The 16,936-nt window shown below is 49.8% G+C and overlaps 1 protein-coding gene across 1 annotated transcript in view; it reads right to left on the reverse strand.

Annotated features, from left to right (window-relative positions):
• Positions 1-16,936, reverse strand: part of PPP6R2 (protein phosphatase 6 regulatory subunit 2) — a 72,455-nt gene that overhangs the window by 22,730 nt on the left and 32,789 nt on the right. Inside the window, exons 8-16 of the mRNA XM_054177927.1 lie at positions 15,902-16,015; positions 13,852-13,978; positions 12,117-12,269; positions 10,478-10,681; positions 8,433-8,497; positions 5,775-5,890; positions 3,928-4,013; positions 2,905-2,985; positions 909-1,006 (exon numbers count right to left, since the gene is read on the reverse strand). Of these exons, the coding sequence (XP_054033902.1) occupies positions 909-1,006; positions 2,905-2,985; positions 3,928-4,013; positions 5,775-5,890; positions 8,433-8,497; positions 10,478-10,681; positions 12,117-12,269; positions 13,852-13,978; positions 15,902-16,015 (1,044 nt within the window). The remainder of the gene's footprint in view (positions 1-908; positions 1,007-2,904; positions 2,986-3,927; positions 4,014-5,774; positions 5,891-8,432; positions 8,498-10,477; positions 10,682-12,116; positions 12,270-13,851; positions 13,979-15,901; positions 16,016-16,936) is intronic.

Here is a 16,936-nt window from a genome sequence, read left to right on the forward strand (position 1 = left end):
CTTCCAGGGATGGGGATTCTACCACTGCCCTGCACAGCCTTGCTCAAGTCTGGACAACCCTCAAAGGGCAGAAATTGTTCCTCACGTCCAGCCCGGCCTCCCCCTGGGTCAACCTTGAGGCCATCCCCTCTTGTGCCATGATTTGGGAGGAAACTTTGACCCCCACCCTCGCTCTAGCCTCCTTTCAGAGAGCCAGGAGGTCTCCCCTCAGCCTCCTTTTCTCAACACTTAACACCACCAGGTCCCTCAGCTGATCTTCACAAGTCCTCCAGACCGTTCTCCTTCTTTTCCAGATCCTTCACCAGCTTTGTTGCCCTTCTCTGGACCTGCACCAGCTCCTCAATGCCCTTTTTGGAGAGAGGGGCCCAAAACTGACCCCAGGGTTCAACACAGTTCTATAAAAGTAGCAACAATCCCACACTCTGACCTCAGTAAGTCATAGAAGATGAAACCACCTCTACCTGCTTTCTCTGAACCTTTCTTAGCTCCTATCTGCTTCATGTTTCCTTCTTCCTAAGAGAGAAATGGTTCAATGTTTCCATGGACTTCAGCAGAACATTCTTCTGTCTGTACCTCATTTCTCCAAGGACTTAAAGGCATAAGAGAAGATCAGTGTCATTGCCTGGAGTTGGCTCTAATGCTTCATCTTCTCTCAACTACATTTATTCTAGGTCATGGTTGGATGGTAATTGTCTTGTTTATTAATGTTTCTGTTCAGAAGGACTTGTTCTTGGCTCTCCAACCTTTGAAGATCATAGTGGACCCCTGTAAATAAAGGTCAGTTGTGTCCCAAGCCATGGATCAGTCTCAAACCACAGGAGGCTTGCAGTGAGCTCCCTTTGACACCTTGACACCAGAGAAGATGAGATGCAAAAAGGCTTAACCCTCTTGAAGTTTGATCAACTTACTTGATGTTATCATCCTGGTCTGCAAACTCCTCATCATTAAAGCCAAACTGATCCACAAAGTTGGCTGTCATCTGCTGGATCTGGTACTCGGAGAAGGCCTGAGGAGCAAACCCAGAAAAGAGCCATCATGAAGGTGTCTGAGGATGCACAATTCACAGAGATTCTAAAAAGCATTAAAATCACAGAAAACTGATGGGCTTGGAGAAGTTCATCATCTGCTCCTTGGTGAGACACTGGAACAGGTTGCCCAGAGAGGTCATGGATGCCCCCTCCCTGGCGGTGTTCCAAGCCCAGGCTGGATGAGACCATGAGCAACCTGGTCTAGTGGAAGGTGTCCCTGTCCATGGCACGGGTTGGAACTGTACGATCTTTAAGGTCCCTTCCAGCCCAACCCATTCTATGAATCTACTCCAACCACCCTTCTGAAAGCAGGATCTGCAAGTCCTGGGTAGATGCTTCTCTGATCTGCTCTGAACTTCTTCCAAAGAGAGTTATGGAGAAACAATTTCTTCATCAGAACATTTGCCTTGGTTTATTTTCTCATGATGCAATGTCAAATGTACCTTGTTGCAACTCAATCCCCCCATGGAGACCAAGAATATACTTTGAACTTCCTCTAAACCCCTCTTCCTTGGAAGATGAAACACATGTCTCCATATAATCATGTCTTATCTTGGTCAAGTGGACCAAATTCTTTCAGGTTTTCTTCCTATGTCATGTTCATAGAATCGTGGAATGGTTTGGCTTGAAGGGACCTTCAAAGGTCACCCAGTCCAACCCCTGCAGTCAGAAGGGACATCTGCAACTGCATCAGGTTGCTCAGAGCTCCAACTAACCCTGAAGGGTTCCAAATGGGGCTCTGAACAACCTGGTCTAGTAGAGTATGTCCCTGCCCATAGAAGGTTGGAACTGGATGATCTTTAAGGTCCCTTCAAACCTAAACCATTGTGATTCTTGTCTACTCATCCACGCTTCACCTTCTCTTGACAACCAGGATGGCTTCTACCTCCAAGCAGAACATAACACTTGCTCTTGGACTTCATTTGCCAGATCATTTCTCCTATCTGGAGGACAATTCTGCAGGGTGGTGAGCAGCCCACTTGAGCTCCAACTGAGTAACTCCAACACACATCTTCCTAGTTGCTGTAGGTTGTGGTTCAACTGCAGATGACATTAAGTGCTCATCTCCACCCTTACCTAGATTTCAGGTTGATTGTGTTTCTTTACTCCCAAAATCACTTTCCTACTAAACATGTTGAAACTCCAACGTTGTGCTGACATTCACAGCACCAGAAAAGGTTGGAAGAAGGAGAACCTGGACCAAAGATTAATTCCAAGCTCATTCCAGCTGACCTCCACCCTTACCTAGATTTCAGCTTGATTGGATTTTTTATTCCCAAGATTTCTTTCCCACTGAGTATGTTGAAACTTCTACATTCTGCTGCATCAATAAAGGTTGGAAGAACTTAACATTTCATCCTGAAAAGCATCTTACGTCTATTGATGGGGCTTTAGGAGAGGACCTCGGGTTTTGAGGATCTTGTGATCTTTGCTAAATCCAAGTGAATCCTTCATTACCTCCCTTCCTTCCCAAATCAAGGCTTTTCACTCCTCTTTACTGCTCATATCTTGGTGTGTTTCCTTCAGTTCTTAAAAGAAGTTTGCACAGCTCAAAGGGGAGCAGAACCCATCTGTCAGCTACAATCCAGGATGGGTAGGTGATGGCACCTGGTCTACAACTTCCAGACCACTCTAACCCCCTGCTGTGACGAGAACCAGGGAAAGAGCAAGGAATTTGGAACATATCATGAATCTGAGACTTGCACGTGGTCTGAGCCAAATTTATTCCCAACTGCAGTCCAGACCACTAAGTATCCAGACTGGAAGGCCACAAAAGAGCTGGAGGCACTTGACTAAGAGTAGGACACAGGAAGCTGCTCTATACTAGGATGGATGAAGCCTCCCAGGAATGGTGGGAAGGGTGTGGGCAACTCACCTGCTGGAGAGAAAGCTCATTGGGAAAAGCACTCTCAATGTCTTCATCCTCACTGGAGGAGTGCAGGTGGTGGGTGCTCACCTGAAGGAAGGACAAAAAAACACAAACACAAGTCAAAGAAAGCTCAAAAAGTTTTGTTCCACACAACAGTCAAACACCCAACTCACTCATTCAAAGACCCAACTCGAAGACCAAAGGCAGCCACTCTGTATGGAGTAGAGTTTGCCAGCATCTATCAAGTTTACCAAGGCCAAATGCTGGGTCCATCAACTTTCTGGGTCACATCAACCCCATGAAAGCTCCAGGCTGGGGAAGACTGGCTGAAAAAGGTGGAAAAGAACCTGGGGGAGAATTGGTGACAGCAGCTGGAGATGAGCCAGTGTGTGTCCAGGTGGCCAAGGCAGCCACCAGCAGCCTGGCTTGCATCAAAAATGGTGTGGCCAGCAGGAGCAGGGCAGGGATTTGTCCCTTATATTGGGTCACACTTAGAATCCTGGGGCCAGTTTTGGGTCACTCACTCCAATAAGGGCATTGAGGGGCTGGAACATGTCTAGAGAAGGGCAACAAAGCTGATGAAGGGTCCGAAGAACTTGTGAGGAGAAGCTGAGAGACCTGGGCTTGTTGAGTCTGGACAAAAGGAGGCTGAAGGGAGACCTTCTGGCTTTCTATGACTCCCTGAAAGGAGGTTGGAGCTAGGTGAGGGTTGGTCTCTTCTCCCAAGGAACAAGAGACAGGACAAGAGGAAAGGGTGTCAGGTTGCCCCAGGAGAGGCTCAGGCCAGACATAAGGAACAATTTCTGCCCCTTCAGAATTGTCTAGGCCGGGCCCAAGCTGTCCAGAGCAGCAGTGGACTCCCCATCCCCGGAGGAGTTTCAAAGCCATGGAGATGTGGTGTGGAGTGCCATGACTTGGCGGTGCCCTAGCAGTGCTGGCTTAAGGCTTGGACTTGATGATCTTCAAGGTCTTTCCCAAGCCAACCCATTCCATGACTCTCTGAACTCTGCACACCATCACAGTCCTCACCAGATCCACTGTGTTCCTCCTGTTGGTTTCCATCAGGGTCTCTTCTACAAAGCTCTCCCATCTCCCTCGGCAATCTTCAGGCAGCTCTGCAACACGAAGATCACCACCGCTCAACAACAAGGCACCTAAGCCAATCCCTCAGGCCCAGTGGCTATCTGCAAGTAGTCAACAATTCCCTTCCTTTTCTTTCATGGTGGTTGTGGTGAGTTGAACCCAGCCAGCAACTCAGCACCCACCCAACTGCTCCTTCCACCCCACACCACGATGGGGGAGGCAACTGGGAGACCCTAAGTGAGGAAAATCTCACAGGTTGTGGTGAAGTTCAGCAAGTAGAGAAAAGAGGAAACAAACCCCATCCAAGTGGCAATGGTACCCACTTACCCCTTCCCACCAGCAGAGGGATGCTCAGGCAGTTTCTGAGCAGGAGCCAGCTTACAAAGACTTGTCACACCAGCTCCTACTGCTAGGCACGTGGCATGGAAGAGCCCTTTGGTCATTCCAGGTCTGGATGTGTCCCCTCTCAGACTCTGGTCCATCCCTTGTGTGTCCCAAAGGGTAAGGACAGACCTGGCCAGGCTGGAGAGCTTGGGGAGAGGAACCTCATGAGGTTCAATCAGGGCAAGTGTAGGGTCCTATCCCTTGGGAGGAACAATCCCCTGCACCACTACAGGTGGGGGGTGACCTGCTAGGAAGCAGCTCCACAGGACAAGTTGCCCATGAGCCACCAAATGTGGCCTGGTGGCCAAGAAGGCTGATGGTCTCCTGGGGGGTATGAAGAAGAATATGGCCAGTAGGGTGAGGGAGGTTCTCCTCCCTCTTTACTCAGCCCTGGTGAAGCCACAGCTGGAGTCCTGGATCCAGTTCTGGGCTGCCCAGTTCCAGAGAGACTGGGAACTACTGGATTGTGGTGACAGGACAAGGGACACTGGTTTGAAACTAGAGCAGGGTAGGTTTAGATTGAATATTAGGAAGAAGCTCTTCACCATGAGTTGTGGAACCTGGAAAGTGTTGCCCAGAGAAGTTGTGAACACTTCATCCCTGGAGGTGTCTAAGACTAATTTAGCTTCCCAGGGGGAAAACACCCTCCAGGGAGGGCAAAAACTCTCACAAGCCCTGCCCCCCTGTTTCCAGGATGGGTGTAGCCCAGCACACCAGGCTGGATGAGGCTTTGAGCAATCTGGTCTAGCAGGAGATGTACCTCCAAAATCTGATTAATAAAAGAAGAATTCTGGGTCCCAACTGCATTGGGGCAGCTGATGGTGGGATTGGAGCTGCTCATCATGGGGCAGTTTTATTTATTTTCTGTCCCTCTTAATTAATTTGCCTTAATTCCCTCATCAGCAGAGAACAGGGCTCCAGAGCCAGCTGTGAGCATGCTCCAGCTTTTGGTGGCCATGGAGAAGGTGCAGGCAACATGGCATGGAGCTGTAGGAGCTCAATAGGTTGTTGTGGAGTCTGGTCCAGAAAACAACAGTGACTGGACATCAAGAAACAGCCTCAGGTTGCACTAGAGGGCATTTAGGTTGGACATGAGGAACATGTCCATGTCTTAACTTGCCCCAGTGGATGTTTAGGTTGGACATGAAGAACAATTTCTTCATGGAAAGGGTTGTGAAGGGTTGTGAAACCCCCTGAGGGGGATTCAAAGGCGTGGAGATGTGGTGCTGAGGGACATGGTTGAGTGATGACCTGGCAATGCAAATGGTTGAACTCCATGATCTTGGAGGTCTCCTCCAACCAAATGATTCTATGATTCTGTGACATGAAATATGTGCAGTGAGTCCCTCCAAAAGCTCCCGAGGGTGATGCAACCAAGGTGAAAAAGGAGAGGAGAAAGGAGCACAGACCTTTGATGAACTCACTGATTTGAGTCTGCATGGGGCCTTTCTCCATGTTCTGCACCACGGCGTTTGCTATCCGGGTCAGGTGGCCCATGTTGCCTCTCCTCATGCCACCTTCTGCCCTGCAAAGAGAAAAGAGCCACTAGCAATGTGAGGAGGAACCCCAAGAGCACACTGACAGCTGTTTCCACGTGGAGACTGCAACAGTCCAAGATATGGAGAGGTTGCTCTAAGCAGAGTTAGCACAGAGCTCAGTGGGGCTCAGAAGGACAAGAGGAAATGCCCTCAAGTTGCACCAGGGGAGGTTCAGGTTGGACATGAGGAAAAATTTCTTTCCTGAAAGAGTGGTCAGGCACTGCACCAGGCTGCCCAAGGAAGTTGTGGAATCACCATCCCTGGAGGTGTTTAAGAAACATGTAGACATGGCAATTGAGGCCATGATTTAATGGGCCATAGTGGAGCTGGGTTGATGGTTGGACTCGATGATCTTAGAGCTTATGGCCAACCTTAATGGTTCTGTGATTCCATGACTGGCCTCTGCTCATGGAAGCAGGGCAAGGATGGGTTTGCCCACAACAAATGAACCCAGTCCAACCCCCAAGCAGTCAACAGGGACATCCACACCTAGAGCAGGTTGCATCAAGCCTCATCTTGAATGTCGCCAAGGACGGAGCCTCTGCCACCAACCTGGGCAATGTGTTCCACTGTCCCACCACCCTCAGAGTAACAAACTAAATGATCTGATGATGGTTTCCACTAAAGAAAGCTCACAGCAGGAAGAACTTCCACCACTGCTACTGAAGAAGCTTTAGTTTTACTTGCCATGGAATGGTTGACTCTTGAAGTCAAGAGAAGATGACACTCAACTGCAACCATCAGTTCTCCCATCTATAGAAATGATACCTAAGAAGCTAATGCTGAGGGCAAGCAGCCTCCAAGTCACTCGTCACAGAATCACAGATTGGTTTGGCTTGGAGAAGTCCTTGAAGACCATCCACCATTCTCTACCTCTCCCAAGCTAAGCCAAGTCCCTCAGCACCACATCTCTGTGACTTTAAACACCTCCAGGGACAGGGATTTGATCACCTCCCTAGGGACCCTGCACCAGTCCTTCAGAACCTTTTCATCGAAAAAGTTTCTTCTGATGTCCAACCTGAACCTCCCCTGGGGCAATGTGAGGCCATTTCCTCTCCTCCTGTCCCTTGTCCCCTGGGAGAAGAAACCAGTCCCCACCTGGCTCCAACCTCTTTTCAGGGAGCTGCAGAGAGCCAGGTGGTCTCCACTTAGCCTTCATTTCTGTAGGCTCAACAACCCCAAGTCACTCAGCTGTTCCTCACAAGTTCTTCAGACACTTCTCCTTTTTCTCCAGACCCTTAACCAGGTTTGTTGCCCTTCTCTGGACCTACTTCAGCCCTTCAATGTCCTTCTCAGAGTGAGGGGCCCAAAACTGAGCCAAGGATTCCAGTTGTGGCCTCACCAGTGCCCAGTACAAGGGGACATTCATTACAACTATAGAACTGTTGAGGTTGGAAGAGACCTTTGAGATCACCAAGTCCAACTGCTCACCTTGAGCTCACAATCTCTTTTCATAGAATGACAGAACTGTTTTGGTTGGAAAAGCCCTCTAAGATCATTGAATCCAACCATAGACCTAACACCACAATGGCCATGAAGCCACAATCATTGGCTCTTAGAATCACTGCAGTCAGCATGAAACCCAAGAGTTTAATCAAGATCAAACATTAAATGAGAGGCAAAACTGGGACAAAGTGGTTGTCCATCCCAGTTGTCCACAAAGTTGCTCTCTCTGGCGAGAATGAAGTAAGGCACCTGGAGAGTTAATGTTCTAAGTTCCTGAGAAAGCAAGAAGGTCTTGTCACCTCAGCAAAGTCAAGCGAGGTGCTCCCCCACCTTTCCTGCTGAGGTCACAGCTGGAGAACTAGGTCCAGTTATGGGCTCTCCAGTTCCAGAGAGACTGGGATCTACTGGAGAGAGTCCAGTGGAGGCTGGGAAGCTGATGAGGGGCCTGTAGTATCTGTGTGAGGAGGAAAGGCTGAGAGCCCTGGGGCTGTTGAGCCTGGAGAAGAGCAGCCTAAGAGGGGATCTGGTCAATGCTCAGCAAGAGCTAAAGGATGGGGAGCAAGAGAGGATGTGGCCAGACTCTTGTTAGTGGTGCCCAGTGGCAAGACAGGGGGCACTGGGCACCAACTGGAACCCAGGAGGCTCCATCAGGAGCAACTTGTTGGCTGTGAGGGTGGTGGAACCCCAGGGCAAGATGCCCAGAGAAGTTGTGGAATCACTTTGTTTGAAGAGCTTCCAAACCCAGCTGGCCATTGCAATCCTGGGCAAGCTGCTGTAGGTGACTCTGCTGGAGCAGGAGCGTTAAACTGGATCAGCTCCAGAGGTCCCTTCCCACCCCATCTTGCTGGGATTCTGTGAAGCATCTCATGTGTTTGGGTTGAGAAAAGGCAGAAGAACCCTTCTTTCAAATTCTTTGCCCAGTTTGTGTTTTAACATCCAAATAATCCCAATTCCAGATCCCATATCCCAACCTTTTCATACATCATTCATCTGTCCATCACCACAATGACTGACAGTCTTTGAAGGCCATTTCCTGAACCTCTAGCCCCATAAGATGGATTTTCTGACCCTCAAATCCCTTACTGTATTTTGTCATTGGCTTCCCAGGCATCCAATATCCTCTGCACCAGGCAGCACTTCTGGAACAGCTGGAGATAAAGAGATAAGAACATTTCAGAAGATGCAGCCTCATCCCTCAGGAAGTCCTCTCCTGAACTGAAGTTACTTCTGTTTATCCCTTCACTCCTACGCAAAAAGAACTTCAACACTTCTCTCTTCCCAAGATCTCCAAGCTTCTTCTCTCTCAGTTATTTTATGAGAGGATCCATCACCCATCAACATCTTTAACCTGGTTTGGGGCTCCACATGAGCAGTAATGGAAGGACACTGTGGTCATTTTAGAGACACAAGTTTTCCTCATCAGGACCACGATGTAAAGTGTAGTTAGAACCTTGATCATGGCTTCTCCTTGCACCAGCTGAGCATTAATTCATAGACTCCTAGAATGGGTTGGGTTGGAAGCGACCTTAGGGATCATCTGGTTCCAAGCCCCCAACTGTGGGCAGGGACACCTTCCACTGGACCAGGTTGCTTAAAGCCTCATCCAACCTGGCTTTGAACACCTGCAGGGAGGGAGCATCCAAAGACCTCCCTGGGCAACCTGTTCCAGTGTCTTACCACCCTCACTGTAAAGAATTTCTTCTAAACATCCAGCCTCAATATCCCATCTTCCATCTTCAACTGGATTCCCAAGCCCATTAGATGTGGTGGGTGGCATCTTTATGTTCAAACTGAACACCAAAATCCAATGTCCAAAGCAAATATGGTTCCCTTCAGAACCAAGTTCTATCAAGAGACTATGATAAAGCCACAGCATCAGTGGAGAAGGGAAGAGCAACTGATGGCATCTACCTAGACTTGCTTAAAGTGCTTGACTGTCCCATGTGACATCCTGGGTCACCAAGTTGGAAAAGCATGGACTTGAGGAATGGTCCTCTAGTTGGATAAGGATTTGGATGGTTGCACTCCAAGAGTTGCAGTCAACAGCTCAATGTCCAAATGGAGACCAGTGACAGGGGGCATCCCTCAGGTGTCTGTATTGGGACCAGTGCTGTTCAATATCTTCATCAATGACATGGACAGTGGGATTGAGGCACCCTCAGCAAGTTTGTGGGTGACACCAAGCTGTGTGGCCCAGCTGACACACTGGAGGGAAGGGATGCCATCCAGAGGGACTTGGACAGACTGGAGAGACAGGCCCAAGTCAACCTCATGAAGTTCAACAAGGCCAAGTGCAAGGCCCTACACCTGAGTTATGGCAACACCAAGTACAAATCTAGGCTGGGTGGAGAATGGGTCAAGAGCTGTCTTGAGGAGGACTTGGGGGTTGATGACATCTCAATATGAGCCAGCAACAGCTGCTGGCAGCCCAGAAGGCAACTGTGTCCTGAGCTGCATCAAAAGAAGTGTGACCAGAAGGATGAGGGAGGTGATTCTGCCCTTCTACTCTGCTTTTGCGAGACTCCACCTGGAGTACTGCATCCAGTTCTGGTGCCCCAAACACATGAAGGACATGGAACTGTTGAAGTAGGTCCAGAGGAGGCCACAAAGACGATCATAGGGCTGGAGCAGGCTGTACCCTCTGGGTACAGGTTGAGAGAGTTGTGGGTGGAGAAGAGAAGGCTCCAGGGAGATCTTAGAGCAGCCATCCAGTACCTGAAGGGAGCTACAGCAAAGCTGGGAAAGGACTCTTTACAAGGGCTTGCAGGGATAGGATGAGGGGCAATGGCTTTGAGCTGGAAGAAAGGACACTTAGGTTGGACTTCGGGAGGAAGTTCCGCACTATGAGGGTGGTGAGACACTGGAACAGGCTGCCCAGAGATGTGGTTGAAGCCCCATCCCTGGAAGTGTTTAAGACTAGGCTATATGAGGCCTTGAGCAGCCTGGTCTAGTGGAAGGTGCCCCTGCCCATGGCAGGGGGTTGGAACTAGATGATCTTCAAGGTCCCATCCAACCCAAACCATTCTGTGATTCTATGACTTGAAATAAGCTCCACCAAGAACTCCCCAAGGCATTTTGCTGCCAATGAACCAGTAAGTCTGAACTTTGCAGGTGAGCTCCCCACTTACATGAGTAACCATGATGTTCTCAGGGGTGGGTTCTGGAGTCGCAGGGTTCTCCGTGGCCACGTTTCCGTTCAGCACCTCTTCTTTGCTCTCCAGGTCGTTCATCACTGGCTTTGCCTCTTGCACAGAGTGGGAGAGGATGGCTGCTATGGACAACTCCACTTGGAAATGCAAAAAATTATTCCATGTGTATTTGAAAAATAAGTCCTGGGGAGGGGAAGAAAAAAGGAGAGATCAAAGAATTCACTCTAGATAGATCTTCTGAACCATCAAATGGTGGTACCACCAGAGATGGGATACATGCACGAGGACTGAAAACACTCAAGAAGGTTGCCCAACTTGGTCTTTAGTCCTAAATTTTACCAAACCAATTTTATTTCTATGCCTCAGTCTCCACTTCTAGATGGACCTGCTGTGTATGCTCTGCTCTAATGTTGTTGTCCTCCACAAGAGTCAGGACTGGGTCCAGTCTTGGTCAACACCTTCAGCAATGACCACAATAAAGGCATGTTCTGGACCTTCAGCCAGTTTGCTAAACCAGGAGGAGTAGCTGACACCCTGTAAGGCTATTGCCAGTGAAAGACACCTGGCCAGGTGGGAGAGCTGTGGGAGAGAACCTCATGAAGTTCAACCAGGGCAAGTGGAGGGTCCAGCCCCTGGGGAGGAACAAGCCCCTGCAGCAGTACAGGTGAGGAGTGACCTGCTGGGAAGCAGCTCCATGGAAAAGGACCTGGGAGAGCTGGGGAACAACAGCTTGCCCAAGAGCCAAGAAGGCCAAGGATCTCCTGTGGGACATGAAGAAGAATGTGGCCAGCAGGGTGAAAGAGGTTCTCCTGCCCCTATAACTCTGCCCTATTGAGGCTACAGCTGGACAAATGGGTCCAGTTCTGGGCTCTCCAGTTCCAGAGAGACTGGGAGCTACTGGAGAGAGTCCAGTGGAGGCTGGGAAGCTAATGAGGGTCCTGGAGCCATCTCTGTGAGGAGGAAAGGCTGAGAGCCCTGGGGCTGTTGAGAAGAGAAGCCTGAGAGGAGATCTGATCAATGCTCAGCAAGAGCTAAAGGGTGGGGGACAAGAGGATGGGGCCAGACTCTTGTCAGTGGTGCCCAGTGACAGAACAAAGGGCAATGGGCACCAACTGGAACCCAAGAGGTTCCATCTGAAGATGAGGAGAATCTTCTCTGTTGTGAGGGTGGTGGAGCCCTGGAGCAGGCTGCCCAGGAAGGCTGTGGATTCTTTGTTTTGAGAGCTTCCAAACCCACCTGCCTGTTGTGATCCTAGGCAAGCTGCTGTGGGTGACCCTGCTTGGACTGCATGATCTCCATAGGCCCCTTCCCATGCAACCCTGCAGGGATGCTGAAGTTCTGTGATACATACAACACACCCAAGCCTTCTCCATGACCAGACTGGTCACACACACACCACTACACCAGTGCCATAAGAGAGGTGAAGCTGAGGTTCAGCTCCAACACCCAGAAGCTGTGTGTGCATCACAAAACCTTTTCTGAGGTTCTTAACCTCAGATCAGAAAGATAATGAAGATATTGGCTCAGAAGAACCAAACCACTTTGGGAAAGTAAACACATTCACAGTGTCAAGTTCTTCCCCCTGTCCCCATTCCCAGTACCAAACTGGTTTACTCACAAGTAACAAATCCATGGTACTGAGTCTGCATAGTTCCTGGTTAATACTGGGAGTGTTGGTGTGGAGCAGAGCAGCGATCAGACGAGAGCCATGGAGACGAGCGTTGCCCAGAGGCTCCTCCAGGACACCAATCGTGGTGAGGATTGCTCTCTTCTGCCAGAGGAACAGATGGTGATGAGCACCTCAGCCAGGAACACCACCTCCTCACGTGTCACAGTCACACAACCACCAAATGGTTTTGATTGGAAAACATCTCGAAGACCAGAGTCTAACCATCAACCCAACACCCCCATGCTCACTAAACCATGAGAATATCAAGTCCAACCATCAACCCAACACCCCCATGCCCACTAAACCATGAGAACATCAGGTCCAACCATCAACCCAACACCACCATAACCATTAAACCATGTCCTGAAACGCCATGTGCACACATATCTTGAACACCTCCAGGGATGGTGACTCCACCATCTGCCTGGGCAGCCTGTTCCAATGCCTAACCACTCTTGCAGAAAGAAATTTTTCTTCATGTCCTCCAGCACAATTTCAGGCCAATCACTTGACTAAACACCACCAGTTCACTCCATCAGTGCTCTCTGGATGTGAACCTAAACCACATCACCACCCAAGTCCTGCAACCAGAGACCTAGATTTTCAAACCTGAAGATTAAACTAAAACTATCCTTTAACCAGAATTTCCTGTCTCTTCACCATCTTCACACAAGCCACCAGTCCCAATCTACTGGTGGGACGAGTTGGACTGCTTGGTAGTAGCTTAGCAGCAGTAGTGGGATTGTGAGGTGGAGGCGAGCAGCTGGACTTGATGATCTCAAAGGTCTCTTTCCACTTCAACAGTTCTATGGCTCTAAGTGATTGTTCCCCTGGGCACCAGCGAGGCCACACCTGGAATCCTGGGTTCAGTTTTGGGCCCCTCACTCCAAGGAGGACAATGAGGGGTTGGAGCAGGTCCAGAGAAGGGTAACAAGCCTCCTTCTCTGGAAACTTTCAAAATCAATCTGAACTTGCTCCTGTGTGACCTGCCCTAGGTGATCCTACTTTGGCAGGGGGGATGGACCTGACGGTCTCTGGAGGTCCCTTCGAACCCCTAACGTTCTGCAATCCTGTGAATAAAGCTGGGGAAGGGTCTGGAGAAGAAGAAGGGTGTGGAAAACTTGTGACGAACAGTTGAGGGAGCTGGAGAAAAGGAGGCTGAGGTGAGACCTTCTGGCTTGGAGACAGTTGGGGGTTGGTCTCTTCTCCCAAGGAACAATTGACAGTACAAGAGGAAATGGGGCCTCAAGCTGCCCGATGGGAGGTTCAGGTGGGACATGAGGAGCAATTTCTGCCCCTGGAGGGTTGTCAAGCCCTGGCCCAGACTGCCCAGGGCAGGTCCCCATCCTTGGAGGGGTTTCAAAGCCATGGAGATGTGGTGCTGATGGCCATGGTTTGGTGGTGCCCTAACAGTGCTGAGCTAAGCATTGGACTCCATGACCTTGGAGGCCTTCTCCACCCTTAATGATTCCATGACTGACTCTCTACTCCTGGGGGTTAATGAAATACAACTGGCTTCCTATGCTCCTCCTGCCCAGTCCCTAAGCTCTTCTGTGATGAACTTGTGACCATTCCTTCACAAGATGTTTGCCTGTTCCAGCAAATGGCACTTTCAGCAGTGAGCAAGGACAGGGAAACCATGGAAACAGGTCAGAAGCTGCTGAGAAAGGCTGGGATGTCCTACCTTGGGAGGGCTGAGCAGCAGCTGGTGGAAATCCTTTAGCCTTGGTTCAATCCCATGCAGGATGCTGCTATTGACAGTGTAAGACCTTTCAAATCCCTGAGTGTATGAGTCCATCAGCCCTTCCACCCTGTGAGGGAGAGAAGCACAAGGGCACAGTTGACAAAATCATCAAATGTTCTTCAGTGTCATTGTTCATGGAGGTAATTTTCTCTTGAAAAATAACTATGAGTAGGGAAAAAATTATCAGTTCCAGCTTTGGAAGCTAGTTACACAAGGATGGAAAAGCCCTCTAAGATCATCAAGTCCAACCTTCAACTCAACACCACCACAGCCATTAAACCATGTCCCAAAGTGCCACTTCCCATGTTTCTTGAACACCTCCAGGGACTGGGGCTCCCCACTGTCCTGGGCAACATGGACTAGGTCTGGTCAACCCTCAAAGGGCAGAAATTGTTCCTCATAGCCGATCTTAACTTCCCCTGGGGCAACTTGAGGCCATTTCCTCTTGTGTCACTTGGGAAAAGACCTTGGTGCTCACCTGGCTCCAAGCTCCTTTCAGAGAGTTGCAGCCCACCACGTCTCCCCTCAGTCTTCTTTTCTCCAGGCTCAACAACCCCAGGTTCCTCAGCTGCTCCTCAAAAATTCTCCAGACCCTTCTCCTTCTTCTCCAGACCCTTCCCAAACTTTGTTGCCCTTTTCTGGACCTGCTCCAGCCCCTCAATATCCTACTTGGAGTGAGAGGCCCAAAACTAAACTCAGGATTCCAGGTGTGGCCTCACCACTGCCCTGTTTAGGGGGACAATCCCTGCCCTGCTCTTGCTGGCCACACAAATGCTGATCCAAGCCAGGATGATGGTGGGCTTCTTGGTCACCTGGGCCTGGACCTGGGTCACCATGGCTCATCTCCAGCTACTGTCACCAATGCCCCCAGCTCCTTTTCCATCAGGCAGATTCCACCCACTCTGCTCCAAGCCTGGAACATTGCACACACTGCCTGATGATGACCTTCAGCAATCCCAACCTTCACTGGCAAGGTTTTCAAGAAACAAGTAGATGTGGTACTTGGGTATATGGTCTAGTGGGCATGGAGATGTTGAACAGAAGGTTGGACCTGATGATCTTAGAGGTCTTTTCCAGCCTAAATGATTCTCTGATCTCAACATTTCAGTTTTAACTCTACACAGGATTTTCTGACTAGCAACTTGTCTGCCCAGTGTCACCTTCTGTCCTCTCCAACAACTCTTCCTAATCTTCCATTAGCTCCTTCACTCCTCATTTTCTCCTTTGGAGGTTTTCTCCTCCAAAGAAAACTGGGGACAGACTTTTGAGCAGGGCCTATCATGACAGGACAAGGGGTGATGGTTTGAACCAAAAGAGGGAGCTTTACACTGGAGAGAAGATGAGGCTCTTCACCATGAGGGTGGTGACCTGGCCCAGGTTGCCCAGAGAGGTGGGAGATGCCCAATCTCTGCAACCATTCCAGGTCAGGTTGGTAGGGCCTCTGAGCAACCTGCTCTAGTTGCAGATGTCCCTGATAACTGCAAGGGGGTTGGACCAGACAACCTTTGAAGGTCCCTGATTCCATGATTCTTTGACCCATCACAATGGTCTCAGATGCCTCAGTTTCTCCTTCAGCATGGGCCAAGTAGTAGGACAGGCGGTCCTCTGGTTGTCCCTTCCCCCCCCCAAACTCTCTTTTGCCTTTTCTCTCCTGTAGCTCCACGAAAGGAATTAAATGGTGCAGATCATGTCCAGAGTCATGGATATGCAGACACCATCACACAGACCATGATGATAGACCACTTCTTATTCCACTCTGCACACATTCTGCTAGCTCTCTGCTCTCAGACAAGCAACAGCAACAGAAGAGCCCGCTGAAGACCCAGTTGCCAAGTGGTTCACCGACCATGAGCTGTACCAACTGCATCAAAAACCCAACCAGCTTGCTCATTTCTGGAAAGAACTTCACATGGAGGCCCAAAATGTCCTTTTTTTCCCCCCACAGCTAGACCTAGGCTGGAGCTGCTCAGAGCCTTCGAAGCCAACTCACCCAGAGCGCCTCGTTTCCAGCAACGTCAGAAGAACCTGGGTTCCGTTCACTATGCAATTTTCAGTCTGTTCTCCATCAAACATGTTCTTCAGGAGCTGCTCCACACACTCCTGCCTGTGGATAGACACACACACACATCAGCAGGGGCAGAATGAGAAGTGTTAGGCAGTTGTTTTCATCACAAAATACCCAATTTGGGGTCTTCTGAGAGAAAAAACCAAACCAAAACAAAAAAGGAAAAGCGGTGTTTTCAATTATTGAGGGAGAAAGAAAGATGCTCTTCTGGCAAGTCTCAGATAACTCACAGCAAGGCCAGGCAGGATGAGGCCTTGAGCAACCTGCTCTAGTTGAAGATGTCCCTGCTCATGGAAGAAAGTCTGGACAAGATGGTGTGTAAGGTCTCTCCTGACCCAAACCAGTCTGTGGTCTGTGACAGGAAGAGGTCTACGCCAGGTTTCAGAACTTGTTTCCTCATGACTAAGGCAGGAGATGGTTTTAGACATCCAGGCCCCAAACCAAAATGATGTCCTGCTTTACCAACTGGACAGACTTCTGAGTTAAACGCTGGAAGACAACCCAACTGTCAGCTCAGTCAAGCTGACTTATCAAGGACAACCTGAAGCTAGGAAGTTTGCAGACAACACCAAGCTGGGTGGGATGTTGATCTGCTGGAGGGTTGGAGGCTCTACAGAGGGATCTGGCCAGGCTGGATCCATGGAAGCATCTGAAGCCCCTTGTCCTGTCACTGAGCAGCACTGACAAGAGTCTGGCCCCATTCTCTTGCCCCCTATCCTTTAGCTCTTGCTAAGATCCCCTCTCAGGCTGCTCTTCTCCACACTCAACAGCCCCAGGGCTCCTCAGCCTTTCCTCCTCACAGACAATGCTCCAGCCCTCAGTAGCTACCCAGCTTCCACTGAATTCTCCCCAGTATCTCCCAGTCTCCCTAGAATTGAAGAGCCCAGAACCAGACCTAGGACTCCAGCTGTAGCCTCACTAGGGCCAAGAAGAGGTGGGGGAGAACCTCCCTCAACCTGC

This window comes from Dryobates pubescens, chromosome Z, assembly GCF_014839835.1.
Source record: "Dryobates pubescens isolate bDryPub1 chromosome Z, bDryPub1.pri, whole genome shotgun sequence".
Lineage (NCBI taxonomy): Eukaryota > Metazoa > Chordata > Aves > Piciformes > Picidae > Dryobates > Dryobates pubescens.